The sequence below is a fragment of the Nerophis lumbriciformis genome, linkage group LG37 (genome assembly GCF_033978685.3).
Source record: "Nerophis lumbriciformis linkage group LG37, RoL_Nlum_v2.1, whole genome shotgun sequence".
In the NCBI taxonomy this organism is placed as follows: Eukaryota; Metazoa; Chordata; class Actinopteri; order Syngnathiformes; family Syngnathidae; genus Nerophis; species Nerophis lumbriciformis.
This window is the reverse complement of record NC_084584.2, coordinates 20,328,903-20,352,193: the sequence shown is the minus strand read 5'-3', so window position 1 is coordinate 20,352,193 and position 23,291 is coordinate 20,328,903. Positions and strand designations below refer to the sequence as shown.

The following is a 23,291-nucleotide window of genomic DNA, read 5'->3' as shown; positions in this document are numbered from 1 at the left end:
ATTGGCCGCCACTGGCACAGAACATCGTGACATGTTTTTGTTGTTGTTGCGTAACTCGCGTCATCATAGTTTCATTTTGAAACGGTGCTGTTTGATATACATAAACGTATATAGTATTGGGAGAGGGTTATTTCCAAATAAGTTAACGTTCCAAACGCAATTGTCTGGGTAAGTGTATCCTTGACTCTGTGTTGTACTATTTTCTATTTCATTTAGGTAACTTTACAAAAATAATGTGTTTTTTCTAAGATACTTGTAGTTTTAGTGGTAGACACTACGGCGTGGCGCAGTGCAAGAGTGGCCGTGCGCGACCCGAGGGTCCCTTGTTCAATCCCCACCTAGTACCAACCTCGTCATGTCCGTTGTGTCCTGAGCAAGACACTTCACCCTTGCTCCTGATGGGTGCTGGTTAGCGCCTTGCATAGCAGCTCCCTCCATCTGTGTGTGAATGGGTAAATGTGGAAGTAGTGTCAAAGCGCTTTGAGTACCTTGAAGGTAGAAAAGCGCTATACAAGTACAACCCATTTATTATTTATTTACTTATGTTGGTGAACCATTTATTTGTATAGCGTGTGACTGTGGAGATAGGTTTATCAAAGAGTATATACAAACCCCGTTTCCATATGAGTTGGGAAATTGTGTTAGATGTATATATAAACGGAATACATCCATCCATCCATCCATTTTCTACCGCTTATTCCCTTTGGGGTCGCGGGGGGCGCTGGAGCCTATCTCAGCTACAATCGGGCGGAAGGCGGTGTACACCCTGGACAAGTCGCCACCTCATCGCAGGGCCAACACAGATAGACAGACAACATTCACACTCACATCCACACACTAGGGCCAATTTTAGTGTTGCCAATCAACTTATCCCCAGGTGCATGTCTTTGGAAGTGGGAGGAAGCCGGAGTACCCGGAGGGAACCCATGCAGTCACGGGGAGGACATGCAAACTCCACACAGAAAGATCCCGAGCCCGGGATTGAACCCAAGACTACTCAGGACCTTCGTATTGTGAGGCAGATGCACTACGGAATACAATGATTTGCAAATCATTTTCAACCCATATTCAGTTGAATATGCTACAAAGACAACACATTTGATGTTCAAACTGATAAACTTTTTTTGTTGTTGCAAATAATCATTAACTTTAGAATTTGATGCCAGCAACACGTGACAAAGAAGTTGGGAAAGGTGGCAATAAATATTGATAAAGTTGAGGAATGCTCATCAAACATTTATTTGGAAGGTGAACAGGCAAATTGGAAACAGGTGGGTGCCATGATTGGGTATAAAAGTAGATTCCATGAAATGCTCAGTCATTCACAAACAAGGATGGGGCGAGGGTCACCACTTTGTCAACAAATGCGTGAGCAAATTGTTGAACAGTTTAAGAAAAACCTTTCTCAACCAGCTATTGCAAGGAATTTAGGGATTTCACCATCTACGGTCCGTAATATCAAAGGGTTCAGAGAATCTGGAGAAATCACTGCACGTAAGCAGCTAAGCCCGTGACCTTCGATCCCTCCGGCTGTACTGCATCAACAAGCGACATCAGTGTGTAAAGGATATCACCACATGGGCTCAGGAACACTTCAAAAACCCACTGTCAGTAACTACAGTTGGTCGCTACATCTGTAAGTGCAAGTTAAAACTCTCATGCAAGACGAAAACTGTTTAACAACAACACCCAGAAACGCTGTCGGCTTCGCTGGGCCTGAGCTCATCTAAGATGGACTGATACAAAGTGGAAAAGTGTTCTGTGGTCTGACAAGTCCACATTTCAAATTGTTTTTGGAAACTGTGGACGTTGTGTCCTCCCGACCAAAGAGGGAAAAGAACCATCCGGATTGTTATAGGCGCAAAGTTCAAAACCCAGCATCTGTGATGGTATGGGGGTGTATTAGTGCCCAAGACATGGGTAACTTACACATCTGTGAAGGCGCCATTAATGCTGAAAAGTACATACAGGTTTTGGAGCAACATATGTTGCCATCCAAGCAACGTTACCATGGGCGCCCCTGCTTATTTCAGCAAGACAATGCCAAGCCACGTGTTACATCAACGTGGTTTCATAGTAAAAGAGTGCGGGTACTAGACTGGCCTGCCTGTAGTCCAGACCTGTCTCCCATTGAAAATGTGTGGCACATTATGAAGCCTAAAATACCACAACGGAGACCCCCGGACTGTTGAACAACTTAAGCTGTACATCAAGCAAGAATGGGAAAGAATTCCACCTGAGAAGCTTAAAAAATGTGTCTCCTCAGTTCCCAAATGTTTACTGAGTGTTGTTAAAAGGAAAGGCCATGTAACACAGTGGTGAACATGCCCTTTCCCAACTACTTTGGCATGTGTTGCAGCCATGAAATTCTAAGTTAATTATTATTTGCAAAAAAAAAAATTAAGTTTATGAGTTTGAACATCAAATATCTTGTCTTTGCAGTGCATTCAATTGAATATGGGTTGAAAATGATTTGCAAATCATTGTATTCCGTTTTTATTTACATCTAACACAATTCCCCAACTCATATGGAAACGGGGTTTCTAGTACCAGTAGAATGACTAGTTGACTTTATATGCGTAGTTGTGTTTCATTGTATCCATTAAACCATATCCAATTGTATTTCCAATCAGCAAAGTATGTGAAAATACCATAAGAATAGAGATGGTCAGATGAAGCCTAATGAGGCATTGAACCACCCCCTCTATCAAAATATAAAAATAGAGATATTATTGAAGAATAAAAATATATACTGTATATATATATTTGCCTTTAGATATATGGATGTTTATCTAGCGTTTTTATTATACATTGCAAATGACATGATGGTATTATGTTCACACCCCAACACTGCTTTACCTAACAATCGGTAATCATGATTTCAATATTGATAACAATAATCTTAATTATTACTTTGGCCATAGTGGCAGCCCTAGATCTCTAAATGGTGATTGATATGAAATATATGATTTCTAAACATGGCAAACATTTAAATAATGAATGTATGTGAAAATATCATAAAAATAGAGATGGTCAGATGAAGCCTAATGAGGCATTGAACCACTTGAGCCAATGAAGCTTCAAGGCATACTTCGGCACAAGACACCACGTTCTTGTCAAATGTATGATTACGAACAGCTGTATCTTCCATCCATCCATCCATTTTCTACCGCTTGTCCCTTTCGGGGTCGTACCCACATATTTATTGTGCATTGAATTGTTGCATCTCTTATGGCTCATGGAAATGACAATGAACCGCAATACAGGCTTGACCGAATGGAATGGTTCTGCTAGTTAAATTAACAAAGTACCGGTATATTAAAATATGTTGTATGTGTTATATATGTACATATATTGTGTGTTGGTATTTTGCCAACATGGTAGAATCATATAACATGGCAGGTTATACATACATTAGACTTAGACTCAGTCAGGTTATATATACATGTTTAAACACATTCAAGAACTGACGTTGCAGAGAATCGATCCACGTCATGTGGCTTAAAAGGTGTACGCGCGAACTGTTGCACTACCATAGGTTGACTTATGGGTTCAAAATAAGTTAGCTTTTTAATATTCCTAACACAACATGAATCTGTTTGATTGAGGTTGGCATCATTCTTTGATTCTATTGGCATTTTAAAAACTATTTTTCATTCTCTATCCAGATTCCGAACTGACCACAACTTTCAAAAGCCCAAGTTTTCAATTGAGCTTGGGCGATTCATGACTTGTCAAATCTCAAGGCAAACTCTGTACCAGTCACATGGTACATGCGGGCGAGGCTGTACCGCGTCCTGAAGCGGTCACGTTGTACAGCCTGGCAGCAAGGCTTCACACGTCATCATTCCCGGCTCCTCCCCTACATGAAGCAAGCCTCAATACGCACTTAGCGAGAACCCCTCCTCCATTACTCAACACACGCCTCAAAGTCTCGGTACATTTCGTCCCATCACTATGTATAAACATCACAAAATGGCACAATTTCAGAGAGCCATTTTTCTGTTTTTCTTTTATTAATTTATTTCAGGCAATGACATTAAAAAAAAAAAGTAGAAGGTAGACAACACGTAATGTTATAAATTAATATAATGTCAAATGTAATATCCAGTTTTGCCTGAAAGGGAGTGGGGAAGAAGATAATTTATGTAATCCCACCCCCAGTTCTCAATTCAGTGATTAATATATTGAGTTTCACTGTTACTTTGTTTAAGGATTATAATACAAATGTTTTATCATGGTGGCATTACCACAGGTAACAATAATTATTACACTGTAACAATAATTTGTATCAACAATGTAGGAAGAATGAACATAACAACAATGATAATAGGCAAAATACCAACAATGGCAATAGACAACATAGCAATAATGGTAAAGAAACATTGAGCACATGTTAACACTTTAAGACAGTACAACAGCAGATCAAATTAAAGACCCTAATCTCTGTATTTGAACCAGACCTGATGTTTGTACAATAGTTTAAATCAATTAATAGTTTGGCATTGCTTGTGTTGTAAGTCCAGTTTGTTCCATAATATTTAACTATTTTAAAGATTTAGCTCCGAATGTCTTCAGGAATTTCCATAAATTCGGGACTCTGACCATATCAGCAGATCAGTCATATTGAAAAATATGAAAATATTAGAAAGGGATGTGCTGTCTATCGTTCACAGTCCCTATGTAAGACGTAAACACGTATGGGTTTTATGCATTCTAAGTCGTAATTAAATGAAAGTCCACTAACAATTGAGTCATTGGGGGTTCTCCATTCTGACAACAAAGCCCTCTAAATAACCATCCAAAACCTGTCAACAATACTCTATATACATATCGTGACCTGAATAATAACCAAATACGACTTGTCCAGGGTGTACCCCGCCTTACGCTCGAGTGCAACTGGTATAGGCTGCATCACCCCCCACCACCCCAAAAGGGACAAGTGGTAGAAAATGGATGGATGGATTAGGGATATTGTTATTATAAGCAGTAACACAGACAAACTACTTTTTAGCAGCGCATTGATAACAGAGGTATACTAGATTTTGCTGCAGCCAACAGGTGTCCTAAATTATTCCACATTATAAATCATGCCTCTCAGATGGATAATAGGAGGATTTAGCCATGAATGTAGACGTTGTTCATCTGTGACATTCAAATTTGTACTCGGAAATGGAGACAAAGACAAGACAGCCGAAGACGGTGTATGCAGGCAGCAACTTTTTCTTTTAACCCATTGTGTGGATTATAGGATAGGATAGGACTTTATTGTCATTGCACAAGTACAACGAAACTGTTTTCAGCACAAACCCGTTAAAGATTGACAAAACAAACAGTGTACAGGGTTACAGAACACTGTAACAGAGGTATAGTAGCTTTTGCTGCAGCATTGAGCCAACAGGTGTCCTAAATTATTCCAGATTATAAATCATGCCTCTCAGATGGATAATAGGAGGACTTAGCCATGAATGTAGAAGTTGTTCATCTGTGACATTCAAATTTATACTCGGAAATGGAGACAAAGACAAGACCGCCGAAGACGGTGTATGCAGGCAGCAACTTTTTCTTTTAACCCATTGTGTGGATTATAGTATAGGATAGGACTTTATTGTCATTGCACAAGTACAACGAAACTATGTTTTCAGCACAAACCCGTTCAAGATTGACAAAACAAACAGTGTACAGGGTTACAGAACGGGAACGCTGATGGATGATAAATAATTCATCTAAATGGTACGATAAAGTCCTGTGATGGGGTGGCGACTTGTCCAGGGTGTACCCCACCTTTCGCCCGAATGCCGCTGACATAGGCTCCAGCACCCCCCGTGGCTCCAAAAGGGACAAGCGGTAGAAAATGGATGGATGGATGAGTACGATAAAGTCATCGCAGTAAGAGCAGACAGACGTTGCACTGTAAGCGATTGTTTTATGTCCGTAGTTTGTATTTCTTGTTTAGCACTTAACAATACTGCCACATGATGTTTTCACTAAAGCTGGATCTGTTTAGCATATAGCTTCTAAAACTTGGAGCTCATCCTCCTTGTATTCAGAAATCTAAGGTTCTGGATCATGATTTTCCCAATGTAATCGTTGTTGGCGCTTACAAAGTCTGCGTGATTAGCATTGGTGTTGTTTTTTTGTCCTGTCCAGCTACTCAGGCAAATCATATAGTTGATGTAGATGCCCATATCGGCTGTACAAATTTACTTTACAAAAGAGAAGTGTTGGATACTTCTCTTGTTACCTTATTTGTATTTGACTTTATTAAATTGATTTATATTATTATTTGGTGCAGCCGGACCGGAGTTGTTGATAGAAAGAGAAAAAAGGGAAGCCAGAGGGGGAAATTGCGGGGACAAGAGGGGATAAGACAGAGAGACAACAAAAGCAAACACAACAATAACAACAACAACAACAGAACAACATCAGCAAATAGGATGGTAAAAGTGATAAGCAAAGAAGCAGTTAGTGAAATAAATAATACAGAAATGACAATGAACATTATGACATTACAAATAGAGCAATAGAAATAGCACTATTGATAGTGAATAATAATAATGACCTCTATTACCAACAATACAATTGTTAAAATGCAACAATACATATATGTAATGATAACTTGAAATATAAAATAAAGCAGATAAATGGAGGGGAAGAAAGGGAAGCCAACTATATTAACCTTGTAGATTGTTATAGTTCAGTGTTTTTCAACCACTGTGCCGCGGCACACTAGTGTGCCGTGAGATGCAGTCTGGTGTGCCGTGGGACATTATCTAATTTCACCTATTTGGGTTGAAAACATATTTTGCAAACCAGTAATTATAGTCTGCAAATGATGTGTTGTCGTTGAGTGTCGGTGCTGTGTAGAGCTCGGCAGAGTAAACCGTGTAATACTCTTCCATATCAGTAGGTGGCAGCCGGTAGTTAATTGCTTAGTAAATGTCGGAAACAGCGGTAAAAGGTGTCTTATGCTTAAACCAAAAACAAACAAAAGGTGAGTGCCCCTAAGAAAAGTCATTGAAGCTTACGGAAGGCTATGCAGAACGAAACTACAACTGAACTGACTACAAAGTAAACAAAAACAGAATGCTGGACGACAGCAAAGACTTACTGTGGAGCAGAGACGGCGTCCACAAAGTACATCCGAACATGACATGACAATCAACAATGTCCCCACAAAGAAGGATGAAAACAACTGAAATATTCTTGATTGCTAAAACAAAGTAAATGCGGGAAATATCGCTCAAAAGAAAACATGAAACTGCTACAGGAAAATACAAAAAAAAGAGAAAAAGACACCAAAATAGGAGCACAAGACAAGAACTAAAACACTACACACAGGAAAACAGCAAAAAACTCAAAATAAGTAAGTGCGTGATGTGACAGGAGGTGACAGTACACCTACTTTGAGACAAGAGTTACATTGATGCATGCTTGGTTATGGTTTAAAGTCATATCCAACAATTGCAACAACTTTTTACTGTCAACAGAGTTTATGATTTCTGCTGGTGGCGTGACTCCGGATTTTTTCAACGCCAAAAATGTGCCTTGCCTCAAAAAAGGTTGAAAAACACTGTTATAATTGATAGTTTAATAGGTTAAGCTTTGTCAGTGTGCCATGTTTTACCATGTTCTGCCATGTACCCAGTTTCCCGTAGGGCATCAACATTAATATATGTTTGATGAAACGTGATTATATGCATGAGTGATTAGCATTGTTGTTGGTGGGGAAGGGATCTGCAGTTAAGTTAAAGTACCAATGATTGTCACACACACACTAAGTGTGGTGAAATTTGTCCTCTGCATTTGACCCATCCCCTTGTTCACCCCCTGGAAGGTGAGGGGAGCAGTGGGCAGCAGCGGTGCCGCGCCCGGGAATCATTTTTGGTGATTTAACCCACCTTTACGTCACGGATCCCATGACCGGCTTGCTCATTATCACTCAAAATGGCTTGCGAATCTCCTTGAGATTGATACTGTTTTGACCATATCTATTTATTCTTAAACTTTGTAAGTCTTTTGATGTTATAAATCAGATATTGGATAATACCTTCAATATAGAGGCAACTTGTTTTGCAATTCTACTGGTACTTTAAAGCCAACTATGAAGTTGGTGCAATAGTCTTTAAAAGATGCAGATGATGAAATATGTGAGTAGCCTGAGCAACTGGAGTGGAGGTTGTCCATTCTGGTAACTCCCTTCAGTCAAATTTAGATGTGCAGACGTGTCAGTGAACGGCTGGTCCACGTTTGCCTCTCTCGAGTATAAATACATGTGCGGAGCACTTGTCAGGGTTACATTTACGCTTTAAGTTATATTATAAAGAGTCGCTAGGGGTTGGAGAAGCTTTAAAGTCACCATCACCTGCCGCCTTCATCTGCTCGCATCAATCAACTCGGAACATGCCAGTCGTTTTCGCCTGACGCACACTTTCATTTGATTGGTTCACAGCAACCAAATGGGCGGGTTCGAGGGAGGCATTCCTGAAATCCTATTGGCCGAGAGTGTTAGGGTGACGTGACGCAGATTGGAATTCCTGAAGTTCCCAAGTTCCCAGAGACGAGAGAAGCGTCCTTTTTTGCGAAATAAGTGTATATCTTTACCAGGAGTTACATCTAAAAGAAGCGGGGTAAGTATGACGTATTGTTTGTGCGTGTGTTACCATGCTGACGTGTGTGAGGCTGCGTGCCGCTGCGAGTGCGAACGCGGAAGTGTTCGTGTGGACTTTAGTCAGCATCCTTTGTTTACCATCACAGTCGCCTGCCTTTTAAAGCCATCATCATAGACGCGTAATCTCCACGCAGCCTGACATCTAGTAAGTGTTTCGTGTTTGCGTCCTCGTCGTTTCACTGCTCTCCCACGTCTAATACAGCGAATAACAGCCAAACATCATTCTTCCGGACTAAACCTTTCATTGGACTGCGCAGCTGTACGTTATAGAGCCAATTGTGTACTTACATAACGTGCAAGAGCGTAATCGTTATTTATCCGGCGTGTGCATCACGGCTTTTATTTTGCATGGAAAGAAGGTAGCGAATACTGGTGTTTGTGTGCATGAGGACTGCAGCTATCCAAATGCGAATAGGCTGCATGAGTCATTGGTAAAACAATTGTATTGTCGTCTGCAGGATTGTGTCCAGAAAAAAGACCTGACGGTGTTGTCCCCACCTACTGTGCCAAGTCGAGCCAAAAGAGGGCGATGTCGGATAACAGCAACAGCACCGGCAGCAGTGGCTCCTCCACCAACAGCTGGACCCTCCTCTCCCCTGAGGCAAGTGACAAGTAGAGAATTGTATTGAATTTAATCTTCTGATACCATGCAAGACAGACTTTAAACAGACGTATTCTATTTCCCCCAAATTGTTCGGGAAAACTTAGTTCTTTAAGCATGGAGTTCTTACCTTTTTGACCTACTACGGCGGTAGTAGGTCAATTAGTAATCTGAATTAGTAATCTTTCCCTTCATTTTAATCGTATTCAATAATTATATCTAACCCACTTAGTTTAACAGGACAAACCTTGTGAAATGATATGAAAGCATCACTAAGAGTATGAAGATTTAGGTCAGGCTGATTTAAAAAAATGTATAATAATAATCGAATATACTGCAAAAGAAGGTACCGTATTTTTCAGAGTATAAGTCGGACCTGCCGAAAATGCATAATAAAGAAGGAAAAAAACATATATAAGTTGCACTTGAGCAAACTTGGAAAAAAACTGCGACTTATAGTCAGAAAAATACGGTACTCATAAACACTGATAGAATAAATCTAAATACAAATATGCAATTCTAAAATTGTCAATTAAATAAAACAAATGAAAATACAGCTTCACCACTTTGGTCATAATTACTGGGCTTAAGAAACTTCTGACTTTAAAGGGGAACTGCACTTTTTAGGAATTTTGCCTATCGTTCACAATCATTATGAGAGACAAGAAAACAAGTTTTTTCGCTTTCTAACATCAAAATCGTCTCGTTCTAGCTGGCTAGCAATCCAGCTAAAGGGAGCAATCAATTCTACCTCTAAATCACTTTAAAATGCATTCAAAAACGGTCAACAATACTTCATTTATGTTCCGTAACCTGTATAATAACCAAGCTGTGGCGACATAGTTATTGTAAGAGCAAACACTGAAACTCTTTTTCTATCATAGTAACACACCGGCGTGTTTCGTTATTAGCCATAAAAGCTAAATACAGCGAGAGAAAAGCTAGCGTCTACAACAACACAACTCGTTTTGAGTTAGTAATGCACAACACAATGCGATACGACACCAATTCGTACTGACTGAAAAACATGAAGAATCATAATCAATCAATCAATGTTTATTTATATAGCCCTAAATCACAAGTGTCTCAAAGGGCTGCACAAGCCACAACGACATCCTCGGTACAGAGCCCACATAAGGGCAAGGAAAAACTCACCCCAGTGGGACGTCGATGTGAATGACTATGAGAAACCTTGGAGAGGACCGCAGATGTGGGTAACCCCCCCCCCTCTTGGGGAGACCGAATGCAATGGATGTCGAGTGGGTCTGACATAATATTGTGAGAGTCCAGTCCATAGTAGATCTAACACTACAGTATCTGTAAAATATTAGCCCACATTTCATGTTTTGTTTGTACACAGCTGAGCTTGCCAGACAGCCTATGTATTGTAGTTGTACTAACACGCATGACATGCTGCGTGTATCATGATCGATACTAAAGTGATTCACTTGATGGACAGTTGTTTGTCTGGTCCAGCTGGCTGGGGACATTTCCTGTTGATTTTGGGTAAGCAATCCATTTATGTCAAAATAGCTTGTCTCTAAGTTCTATATTTATAGCGTCAAAATCGCTATCATCCCCCTCTCCCAGCTTCCATCTGCTCCAACGTCTCACTCTTCCTTCATGGTCGCTTCTATAAGTAGCAGTATATTTAGCTTCAAATGTATAAGTTGTAAATCCTCATTAGTCCAGAAATAGTCGTCTTTGTTGTCCGTTACCAAGTCTGCCATGGTAAGAACACACAATCGTGTTTGATTTCCGGGATTAGGAACACACATGTTAAATAATGATAAATGGGTTGTACTTGTATAGCGCTTTTCTACCTTCAAGGTACTCAAAGCGCTTTGACACTACTTCCACATTTACCCATTCACACACACATTCACACACTGATGGAGGGAGCTGCCATGCAAGGCGCTACCAGCACCCATCAGGAGCAAGGGTAAAGTGTCTTGCTCAGGACACAACGGACATGACGAGGTTGGTACTAGGTGGGGATTGAACCAGGGACCCTCGGGTCGCGCACGGCCACTCTTCCACTGCGCCACGCCGTTGCCAGAAATAAGAAGTGTGCTGCTATGTAAACAGAAATCAATGTGATATAGCATCTGTTACCACATTATATATAGACTAGCACTGTGCATATAAAACATTGGAGGGTTTTGAAGTTGTTTTAGAGGGCTTTGAATGCTACAACGGTGACTCCCATTAGCCGCATCTTTCAAGCGCTTTTTATTGTCTTTGAAATTGTAAAAAAAAAAAAAAGTCCTGTTTTCTTTCTTGTCTCTAGTGATTGTGAAAGATGGGCAACATTCTTAAAAAACAGTGCAGTTCCCCCTTTTAAAGTACAAGTACAATGGAAAAACAAGCTGCACGATTAATCGATATCGAATTGACATCAAGTGTGATAAATAACTGCGAAAGGCAGTTTTTTTTTTTCTTTGCCGTCATTTCAGTGACAGACAAGTTTGCGTCCTTTGCATGCAGGCCAATCAAAAGTGTTTAGGGAAATAGCAAGTTTTTGTGCACTGCATTAGAGGCAGCCAGTATGCTAATAACTTGGAAAAAGTTTTAAATGGTGACTAGGCCTGGTCCGATAGTTAATCAATCAAACAATAAATGAAAATTAAGTTGAAATACTTTGGTGTCATTGATAAACTGCTATGTCCGTGTGTGTTGTTTTTTTTAACTCTTTGCATCGCTGTCAGCACCTTAACGCGTTTATTTAGCAGTAGAATTGACTGAATAGTGAGCCCTCTACTCAGCCATTCGCAATCTTTGTGATGGCGAGCAAGACCGTTCGCTTAGACACACACACTCACAGGAAGCACAACAGACAGACATAACAGACAACCCGGATGGGCAGTATGATCAACACGGACAAAGCGAGATTGCATTGATCGCATGATAACAAAAAAAGACAACCCTGACATAGTTTTTGCAACTGGGAAAAAATGCACTTTAAGATGTTTAATATTTATTTGTTACATTCTAGCTTAAAAAATGTACTTTAAGATGTTTAATATTTATTTGTTACATTCTAGCTTACAGAGATAGGAGTCCATTTTACCTTTTTGTTTATTTATTTACGGTAATAAAAGTTATTTACCTTCCAATTACAGTACCATAAACAGTTCTACAGTAATGAGAATCAAATGTGTATATATTTATAAATGGTTACTTGCTTTATAATGATATGATTACATTACATTATAAACACTGTATAGTTTTTATCAGTTATATCTTCAGTTTAAGAGCATGATGTAGACAGAATGTCTTAGTCTCTGCATAAAGGCAAATATTTTAAATGTCAATGGATGATTCTTTTTAATTAAAACAATATGCAATAATTTACTTAATGTGTAGCACCTTGAGACAGGAATATGTTGATTGACAGTCTGAAAGTAACATGTCTTCCTTCACTTGTTATTTTCAGTTTTATTCATATGTATAAAATATAAAAATCGCGAATTGAATCTTAATTTTGGAGAGAAAGTTTGTTCTTAACTCGTTCAGCCCTACTCTGTATTGAAGCTATTATCATATATACCGGTATCTGATTTATAACACAAAAAGACTTACAAAGTTTGCGAGTAAATAAATATGATCAAAATAGTATCAATCTCACAGATTCCCGAGCCATTTTGAAAGATAATGAGCAAGCCCTGATGCAGAGGTGGGAACCACTGATCCCTTTCCTACCATCAATGCAAATGATGCAGATTTTGTGAGAGCCAACAACGATTACTTTGCGAAAAATGATGATCTAGAACCTTATATTTTTTATCCTGAATATAAAGAGGGTGAGCTACAGGTTTTAGAAGCCCTGCTGAACAGATCCAGCTTTATTAGAAAAAACTATCGCCTGTAGCATAATTAATAGATTGCTTACTGTACAATGTCTGCTCTCATTGCGATAACAGCTGATGGGATATTAAAATCTTCCTGTTTGGATTAATAATTTATTATAATCCACACGAAGGGTTAAAAGGAAAAGTTGCAACCGAGGCTGCAACCCGGATGTGACGTCATGTGCAACAAAGGTATCGAAATATGGCACTGTTTAATTTTAATTGATTTTACCGACGAACTTCGGTCAGTACCTAATGAAAGTACCGAATTTGGTGCCCGACCCTACCGATAATATGCACTGGCACAGCAGGTGCCCTATGCTTAACAATCAATCAATGGACAGCAGAACTTCTAGTTCCACCCCGACACAATCATCAGATCAACGCTTCTTTCAAATAATGCCTGCAACTCTCTGTAATTAAGTCCAATTTATGTCACAGGAGGCGGCCGGCGATAGCGTGGGGCCAGTGGATGACGGCACGGAAAGCCTGGGCGACGCCCCAAGCCTGTCTGAGGACATGGCTGCAGGTATTTAGAGAGACAGGAAGGACTGATGTCGCAAAAGGCTGAATGTGTGTGTGTGTTTGTTGCAGGTGCTGCTATGGAGTTCAAGCCAAGTGGCATTCCAGTAGAAAGAGCCTTATCAGAGGAAGGCCACCAGGTTGCTACACGACAACCTCGTAGGTATAGGTATGCAGAGGTTATCAGGATTAACACATGTCGTCATTTGGTCGCCAGGTATGTCAAGAGACCGCCCCAGAGTCCGGGGAGGGTCCCATCCCTTCCAATCCAAGCCCACCCAGTCCGCCTCCGGCAGAAGTGGACACCGAGAGCCAGGCTCCTGTCATTCACGACATTGTGACGAGCTCGCCCAGCGACAACGAGCACATGTCCGACGTGCCCTTTGTCTCTAGCATCGATTTCCTGGTGCCCCAGGACATCTCCGCCACCGCTGCTGCTGATGAGCTTCAGGGGACCCTGCTTGACACCCACCCAACAGAGAGGCCCATTGCCGATGAACCAGAGTCTGACGCCCGAGTCGAACCCGTTGAAGTCCCACAAGTAGACATCCCCGCTGAAACCATCACTGCTTCTGAGGCTCCCAGCTTCATAGAAGCAGAAAGCCCTGCTGATGAGGACCTTGTCCCGGAGACAGTTGGCCCTGTGGAGGAGGATGTCAAGATGCAGGATGAGGAGGAAGAGGGTACACAAACTTATGTATTTCTAACGGCATGTTTTAAATGAAAGCCGTTATAGTATCTTCTAATGCCCTCTTTTAGAGTCCCCCACTAGCTTCGATATCGACTTTCCAAGTAGTCATGGTGATGGACTCAGGAAAAGGGCCGGCCAATCCGACGCACCAAAATCGGAAGAGGAGGAGGAGGAGGAAGAGGAGGATGCACAGTTCAGGCTGGCGGAGAGACAGCAGGACAAGGCCTGGTGGTCGGTGAACAAGTGCATAGCGGCTGGTCTCATTCTGCTCTTCTTAGGCTCCCTCTTCCTGTCTGGTGAGCATGAAACATGGCCACTGTCTTGTACTCAAGCTAAAGGCAATGTATCCTGGCTTATTAAAGGGGAACATTATAACCAGACCTATGTAAGCGCCAATATATACCTTGATGTTGCAGAAAAAAGACCATATATTTTTTTAACCGATTTCCAAACTCTAAATGGGTGAATTTTGGCGAAAACGCCTTTCTAATATTCGCTCTCGGAGCGATGACGTCACGTTGTGACGTCACATCGGGAAGCAATCCGCCATTTTCTCAAACACCGAGTCAAATTAGCTCTGTTATTTTCCGTTTTTTCGACTGTTTTCCGTACCTTGGAGACATCATGCCTCGTCAGTGTGTTGTCGGAGGGTGTAACAACACGAACAGGGACGGATTCAAGTTGCACCAGTGGCCCAAAGATGCGAAAGTGGCAAGAAATTGGATGTTTGTTCCGCACACTTTACCGACGAAAGCTATGCTACGACAGAGATGGCAAGAATGTGTGGATATCCTGCGACACTCAAAGCAGATGCATTTCCAACGATAAAGTCAAAGAAATCTGCCGCCAGACCCCCATTGAATCTGCCGGAGTGTGTGAGCAATTCAGGGACAAATGACCTCGGTAGCACGACAAGCAATGGCGGCAGTTTGTTCCCGCAGACGAGCGAGCTAAACCCCCTATCGACCCTAGCTTCCCTGGCCTGCTGACATCAACTCTAAAACTGGACAGATCAGCTTTCAGGAAAATAGCGCGGATGAGGGTATGTTTACAGAATATATTAATTGATGAAAATTTGGCTGTCTGCACTCTCAAAGTGCATGTTGTTGCCAAATGTATTTCATATGCTGTAAACCTAGTTCATAGTTGTTAGTTTCCTTTAATGCCAAACAAACACATACCATTTGTTGGTTAGAAGGCGATCGCCGAATTCGTCCTCGCTTTCTCCCGTGTCGCTGGCTGTCGTGTCGTTTTCGTCGGTTTCGCTTGCATACGGTTCAAACCGATATGGCTCAATAGCTTCAGTTTCTTCTTCAATTTCGTTTTCGCTACCTGCCTCCACACTACAATCATCTGTTTCAATACATTCGTAATCTGTTGAATCGCTTAAGCCGCTGAAATCCGAGTCTGAATCCGAGCTAATGTCGCTATAGCTTGCTGTTCTTTCCGCCATGTTTGTTTGTGTTGGCTTCACTATGTGACGTCACAGGAAAATGGACGGGTGTATATAACGATGGTTAAAATCAGGCACTTTGAAGTTTTTTTTAGGGATATTGCGTGATGGGTAAAATTTTGAAAAAAACTTCGAAAAATATAATAAGCCACTGGGAACTGATTTTTAATGGTTTTAACAATTCTGAAATTGTGATAATGTACCCCTTTAACAGGCCTGAATCGCACGGGCACGCCACTAAAATCCAAATAACATGAGAAATTCCAAATAACAAGAATTTCTCACTTGCTAATTACTGAGCAGATGCTTTTATCTGAGGCGGGAAAACGTGTCCAATCCAAAGAATGCGCTTTACAACTGGTGTTGTTGTTGGCAGGTGACTTGGACTCCTCTGGCGAGTTGGATGATGAACAAAGCCAGGTCTGTCCGTCACTTTAGAGTAAGTCGGTGTGCAGCTTGCACGGCCGCATTTGGCTCATTAGCCTGTCTTTTCTCCCTCCAGGACTTGCCGAGCAATCATTCCCAGGAAATGGTGGCACTTTTGGATAAACTAACACAGGAAAACCAACATATCACTCTGCTTGAGGCTAAACTGCAAGTCTGTTCCGTTATTTAGATTCTAATGTCCACTCTGGTATGAACAGATAACTCATTTACGTTTCCTTCGCGTATTCTGTCAGTCTCAGAAAAAGGTGCTTGACGCGGCGGTGGCCCTGAGCATTGACAGCCAGGAAAAAGCAGATCTGGAAAAGGAAAACGTGCAGCTACGGGAGGAGTTGTCGTCTTTACCCAACTTGAAGGAAGAGCTGGAAAGTCTGAGGGTCATGGTGACTGAACTCAGCCATCTTGCAGGTAACATTTTGTTGGGACCGTAAATGTGCCGATCGACCGCCGTGATGTGTTGACTCCACAAGATGGCAGCATTCAGCAGAGTCGAGTATAAAGTGTATTGTCCACTACCAAGGACGTGTGCGGCTGTGCCTGGATGCATACAATTGCTGTCGTTTTGAAAAAGTTTTTCTGACCTAATAAACAAAATAATATGTCAATATATAGCTCTAAACATACTCCAGCTCATAAACTTACAATAAAACCTGCTCAGTGGCCTGGTGGTTATAGTGTCCGCCCTGAGACTGGAAGGTCGTGAGTTCAAACCCCGGCCGAGTCATACCAAAGACTATAAAAATGGGACCCATTGCCTCCCTGCTTGGCACTCAGCATCAAGGGTTGGAATTGGGGGTCAAATCACCAAATGATTCCTGAGCAGTGGCCACCGCTGCTGCTCACTGCTCCCCTCACCTCCCAGGGGGTGAACATGGGGATGGGTCAAATGCAGAGGATCATTTCACCACACCTAGTGTTGTGTGTTACTATCGTTGGGACTTTAACTTTAAAACACGATTTTATTTTGTGAAAGTAGAATTTTGCGACCGTTTTTGACGCACTTTGCTGCTACAATTCTGCAGTGTTTCGTGATAACAGTGCAATAAACGGAAAAAACACACAGAACGACCAAAAAAATATTGCCTTCATTTGGCTAAAATCTTCATTAGCTTTGGACCAACAATCATGGAGAAATTGTGACATTTGTGTGAAGTATGTCAACTGTGGTGGCTGCCTCCAATGCATTTGTAATCACTGTATGTAAGAAAACCAAATTTTTGGTGTAATAGATGGTAAAGTAGTCAAATTCGCAAAAAATATACAACAAAGTGGCAAGAAATACGTCAACAATGAATAAAGCGAAATTATGTTCTGCTCCAAAAATCACTTCATATTCTCTACTGCTCACCAGTGTTACCAAAGCTGAGTTATTGTGCAAAAATATGGGGAAATAAAGTACTTATTTCCCCATATTTTTGCACAATACCTTAGCTTTGGTGATTTTTGGTCCAGAACATAATTTTGCTTTATTCATTGTTGATGTATTTCTTGCCACTTTGTTGTATATTTTTTGCGAATTTGACTACTTTACCATCTATTATTACACCAAAAATATGGTTTTCTTTTACTCTTTCATTCTCCGTCTTATTTGTTTTTGTGTTTTACTTTCTCTTCTACTGTTACCGGATAGTATTATTTTAGTTTTACTGAGATTCGAAGAGTCTGTTTTTGTCAAACCATCTCTTTAATGTATTAATTTCTTCTATTTGTTTTAGCTTCTGTGTGTTTTCTCTTGAACAAAACGCAGATGTTGTGTTGTGTGTTTACCTGGCACAAGACACTAATCATTAGCTCTCCAGTGTTGATGACGAACCTTCACTTTCCATACTTGTCTCCTTTACGGGTTGTGGGGAAAGCGATGTAAAACCTTTCCACAATTCTCGCAGGTAGAGCAGCCCCACGCTGCACAACGGGGCAATTGGTGGTAATCATGGCGCCCTGTAGCCTTTTGACCAATCATTTAGGAGACCGCCTGAAACCGAGTTGGCCATACTCCTTATACACGAGTTTGGTTTTAGCCAGAGTCGTGTGTAAAGAGTATGGCCAACTCCATTTTGAAAGTTTGTACCAAACATGGCGCCCTGTATTAGATGAGGGGCTTTTGACCAATCAGAGAGCCAGAGGATCTCCTAAATGATTGGTTCCTAAATGATTATTTAAAAGCCTCTCACTTGACTACAAGGCGCCATGTTTGGTACCAACATTTTGACCAAGTTGGCCCATACTCCTTACACGGCTCTGGGTTTAGCTACCCAAGCAACAAACCGGCATGTGAAATGTCAGCAAACATTAATTTTTGCTTCAAAATATCACTTCCACGTTTTTAATGAAATAAATAAGAAATAAAAAAAACAAATCTAAACAAAATTTGTGAATACTCTCCTCAGCCACAGGTACTCGCTGTTCCTCTTGCCCAGTATTGTGGCCGTTTTGATGATATAATTTGCATAGTAGTGAGAACAGAAGCAAAATGGATTGCAGGCCTTATTCTGATCACTTTATAGACACATTCCATTTTGTGCTCGTTTAGTCGTGCGCTGCCAGGTTTGCACGTGTTTAGTACATGCAAACCTTTAGTAAATCAGGAGAGTATTAAAAAAAAAGCACCATTAACTACACCTTACTGCCATTTACATCTTGGACTAGCAACTGCAATTGCAACTTAATGTCATACCTGCAAGTGATAATATGATGATAATAATAGATCAAGGTAATACAGCTGGACAACAGTTATAATAATCAGCTCAGTTTTAAATGTTGCAATAAAAATAATTAGTTTCTATTAACACACAGATGTACCAAAAATTGGTATCGTTGGAAGGTTTTGATTCCCAGGTACCGGAAATTGTTACCGTATCAGTTTAAATGTGACAGTACACATCCCTAGATGTGTCCTGAAATAAATTTTTAGTACAATTTCTGGCTACCGGTACTTTACCCACCTCTGCCTCTACTTAACAGCCATAAAAAGATGAACCCTCCCAAGTATATTACACTATATACTTCTTTTCATATATTATATTTAATTTATTTTAAGTAAAAAAAAACCGGTGTGGCGGATTTTATTTTGTAGTAGTAGTAGCGACTTCTTTGTTCATTTACGGAATACGGCCAACTTCCTATGTTGTCGCTTTATCAAACTGCGCATGCCACTTTGGGGCTTGTGCCTGTTTATACTGGAGTCTGATAAAAATCACACTGTAAACAGATTTGGAAAAAATCCAATTTGTGCCTTTTTGGCATGCAGTGTAAACATAGTGATATTCTGATAGATGCTATTGGAACAGCACTCTCCTAACTGAAATATGTCACACATGTTTTATTCAGCTGACTCAGAATCCAGAACCAAGCCGACACCTTCCATCCCCACCCCGGCTAAACCTGAGAGGAAGATGAAGGAGGAGCTGCAGAAGCAGAAGGTTCTCCTGGAGGAAAGCAAGAAGCGGCTGCAAGGGATGAAAAAAGACGGCGGCCACAGGAGGCCAGTAAGGGATAACCTGGAGGAGATCCAGAGGAAGCTCTCGGAGCAGGTAGAGCATTGGGGCAAGAGGAGGGCGCAGAAGCACAAAATGAAAGGCGGGGAAAAGGAGGACAAAGATGGAGGAAAGAGGGCTAAGGAAGGTAGGAAGGAGAAGGAGTGGAAAATGGACAAAGATGGGAGGAAAGAGGAGTGGAAGTCTCCAAAGCACATCTCTCATAAGGAATCCTGGCGGAAGAACCAGGACGAGTGGGAGACCAAGAAGCACGAGCGCCGCCAGGACAGAGAGGAGCGCAGGAAGGAGAAACCTTGGCACAAGACTTCCAAGCATCATTCCCACAAGCCTCATCGCACCCACGCAGGCGACTTCTGGTTGGAGCAGGAGCAGAAGCTGAAACGCAACATCCGCCCCCGCCCGTCCTGCACCTCTGTGGAGGACTGCGCCGCCAAGGAGGGCCTCTACCCGGTGGAGCTCCCCGAGTTCGACGAGCTGCTGGACGGCTACCTGAGCAAGCTGGAGGGCACGCCGCCGCACAGCAAGGACGCCGTCCGGAGGCTGGCCTCCGACTTCTTCGCGGACGGCGTCTTCATGCACGACCGCGTGCTGTTCGCCGACTTCGCGGAGGACGTGGCGGACATCCTGGAGGACATGGTGGACGTGGTGGAGGACGGCAGGCGCAGGGGCGACGACTCCCTAGAGGAGGAGATGGAGGAGTTCGAGAGGGAGGCCCTGTGGAAGTTTGCCGCCACGTTCTGAGCCGCACGTAAGACGCAGCACCGGGGGACATTTTGAGAGCTGTAATTGTAGTCCACACACATCCTTCTCAGCTTTAATCGCTTGTTCTCATGTTGGACCTCTTCGTGTCCTTCGCTAATCTGCTGTGGACTTGTTTTACACCCTCTTCTTTTCTTCCTGCTGCCGCTTACTTTGACTGCATGTCATCAAATCAGGACGCATTCTTGGGGAGGCCATCAAAAAGTTAAAAGGCGTGTGATGTTCAGGTGGTGTGGGAAAGTAGCCTGCCAGGGGTGAGGCAGGCGTAACCGCCCTATCCCAGTGGATCCAATACCCGTTTTCGCTTTGCGTTGAACTGGTTTGGCCGGTTTTGGGAGGCAAGCTTTTTATTACATGTGTGCAAACACAAGTGCAGATTAAAGAGAGCTGCATTTGATGTGGTAGACCCTTTGCAAACATGTGGTCTACATTTACTACAGGAAAAAGTAGTGACTTTTCTTTTATTATTATTCAAATTATTTCAATAGCCTGTGAACAAACGTATTGGGACACAGGCAGTGTAAAGCTGGCAACACAAGTAAATATGTATTTTTTCTATATTTAAGTTTAATTTGAGAAATTAAAAAAACTTCCCTCAAAGGTTTGATTAAAAGAGATACAATTAAGAGGGTTGTCCCAATACATTTGTCTGTATAGTGTTCGATCTGGCTTTCAGTTGCGTGCAAGTAATGTAGTTGTTGGTTTGTGGAGAAACTGCTTGGTTTGTGGAGAAACTGCTTTTTTTTATTGAAGTTACAAAGTGAGGTTTTGAAGTAGTTTTATTTATTGCCATGCCATTTATTTTTTTTATTTGTGGAAAGTATTATGGTTGCAAAATGTGAATGTGTTGAATTTTAGGTTGAAAAGTCGGCCAGCATCTGCTTATGTGCCTTTTGTTGCTCAAAGAAAGTGTTACGGTACTGTACTGCTGAAAAAGTATTGATGGGGATGAATGTCACAGGTTTCATTGTTTCATTTTAATTTATACCAAAGAGATTTTTGAAGTGTTTTAACAGATGCTTATTACTTTTGAGTAATTTAGTATTTGAGAGGTTTTGACAATATTGAGCTTTTTTGTGTTTCCTGATAGTAAGAAGTGGAGTTACTTCAGTCCCTTACCGATTTCTGCCCATTAAGTTCAATAAATTGTCACCATTAAAACAATGTCTTATTATTTTGAGAATTATTGTCTCTGTCCACTTTAATAAACTCCACATTCGATGATTGTGCGTGTACATGAACACTACATAATCTGCACTTTCGATTGTGTATCCCTATTAAAGTGTGCATGTGTACTTTGTGTGCTCTACTTAAGATGAATATTCTAATGTGCATTTGTACCTCATTAGCTCTGAATTGTACATGTGCTCTATTTAAAATGCACATTCGATTGTGCATGCGTACTTTGTGTGCCCTCGATTGTACAAAACCCATTTCCATATGAGTTGGGAAATTGTGTTAGATGTAAATATAAACGGAATACAATGATTTGCAAATCCTTTTCAACCCATATTCAATTGAATGCACTACAAAGACAAGATATTTGATGTTCAAACTCATAAACTTTTTTTTTTTTTTGCAAATAATTAACTTATAATTTCATGGCTACAACACGTGCCAAAGTAGTTGGGAAAGGGCATGTTCACCACTGTGTTACATGGCCTTTTAACAACACTAAACGTTTTGGGAACTGAGGAGACACATTTTTAAGCTTCTCAGGTGGAATTCTTTCCCATTCTTGCTTGATGTACAGCTTAAGTTGTTCAACAGTCCGGGGGTCTCTGTTGTGGTATTTTAGGCTTCATAATGCGCCACACATTTTCAATGGGAGACAGGTCTGGACTACAGGCAGGCCAGTCTAGTACCCGCACTCTTTTACTATGAAGCCACATTGATGTAACACGTGGCTTGGCATTGTCTTGCTGTAATAAGCAGGGGCGTCCATGGTAACGTTGCTTGGATGGCAATATGTGTTGCTCCAAAACCTGTATGTGCCTTTCAGCATTAATGGCGCCTTCACAGATGTGTAAGTTACCCATGTCTTGGGCACTAATACACCCCCATACCATCACAGATGCTGGCTTTTCAACTTTGTGCCTATAACAATCCGGATGGTACTTTTCCTCTTTGGTCCGGAGCACACGACGTCCACAGTTTCCAAAAACAATTTGAAATGTGGACTTGTCAGACCACAGAACACTTTTCCACTTTGTATCAGTCCATCTTAGATGAGCTCAGGCCCAGCGAAGCCGACAGCGTTTCTGGGTGTTGTTGATAAACGGTTTTCGCCTTGCATAGGAGAGTTTTAACTTGCACTTACAGATGTAGCGACCAACTGTAGTTACTGACAGTGAGTTTCTGAAGTGTTCCTGAGCCCATGTGGTGATATCCTTTACACACTGATGTTGCTTGTTGATGCAGTACAGCCTGAGGGATCGAAGGTCACGGGCTTAGCTGCTTACGTGCAGTGATTTCTCCAGATCCTCTGAACCCTTTAATGATATTACAGACCGTAGATGGTGAAATCCCTAAATTCCTTGCAATAGCTGGTTGAGAAAGGTTTTTCTTAAACTGTTCAACAATTTGCTCACGCATTTGTTGACAAAGTGGTGACCCTCGCCCCATCCTTGTTTGTGAATGACTGAGCATTTCATGGAATCTACTTTTATACCCAATCATGGCACCCACCTGTTCCCAATTTGCTTGTTCACCTGTGGGATGTTCCAAATAAGTGTTTGATGAGCATTCCTCAACTTTATCAGTATTTATTGCCACCTTTCCCAACTTCTTTGGCACGTGTTGCTG

General features: G+C 41.4%; 1 protein-coding gene across 4 annotated transcripts; it reads left to right on the top strand.

The window, feature by feature from the left end:
- The first annotated feature begins 16 nt into the window (after positions 1–16).
- On the top strand, positions 17–21,709 carry pbxip1a (pre-B-cell leukemia homeobox interacting protein 1a). 4 transcript variants are annotated; one of them, XM_061931445.1, is made up of 11 exons: positions 17–168; positions 8,453–8,630; positions 9,130–9,272; positions 13,565–13,652; positions 13,718–13,785; positions 13,863–14,328; positions 14,405–14,632; positions 16,166–16,209; positions 16,292–16,387; positions 16,470–16,641; positions 19,561–21,709. In XM_061931445.1, the coding sequence occupies exons 3-11, from the start codon at positions 9,201–9,203 to the stop codon at positions 20,466–20,468; spliced, it is 2,142 nt and encodes a 713-aa protein (XP_061787429.1). In that variant the 5' UTR covers positions 17–168; positions 8,453–8,630; positions 9,130–9,200; the 3' UTR covers positions 20,469–21,709. The 4 variants fall into 4 exon arrangements, with proteins under 4 accessions (XP_061787429.1, XP_061787430.1, XP_061787431.1 ...); XM_061931446.1 differs by lacking the exon at positions 8,453–8,630; XM_061931447.1 differs by lacking the exons at positions 17–168; positions 8,453–8,630 and adding an exon at positions 8,699–8,816.
- The last annotated feature ends 1,582 nt before the right edge of the window (positions 21,710–23,291 follow it).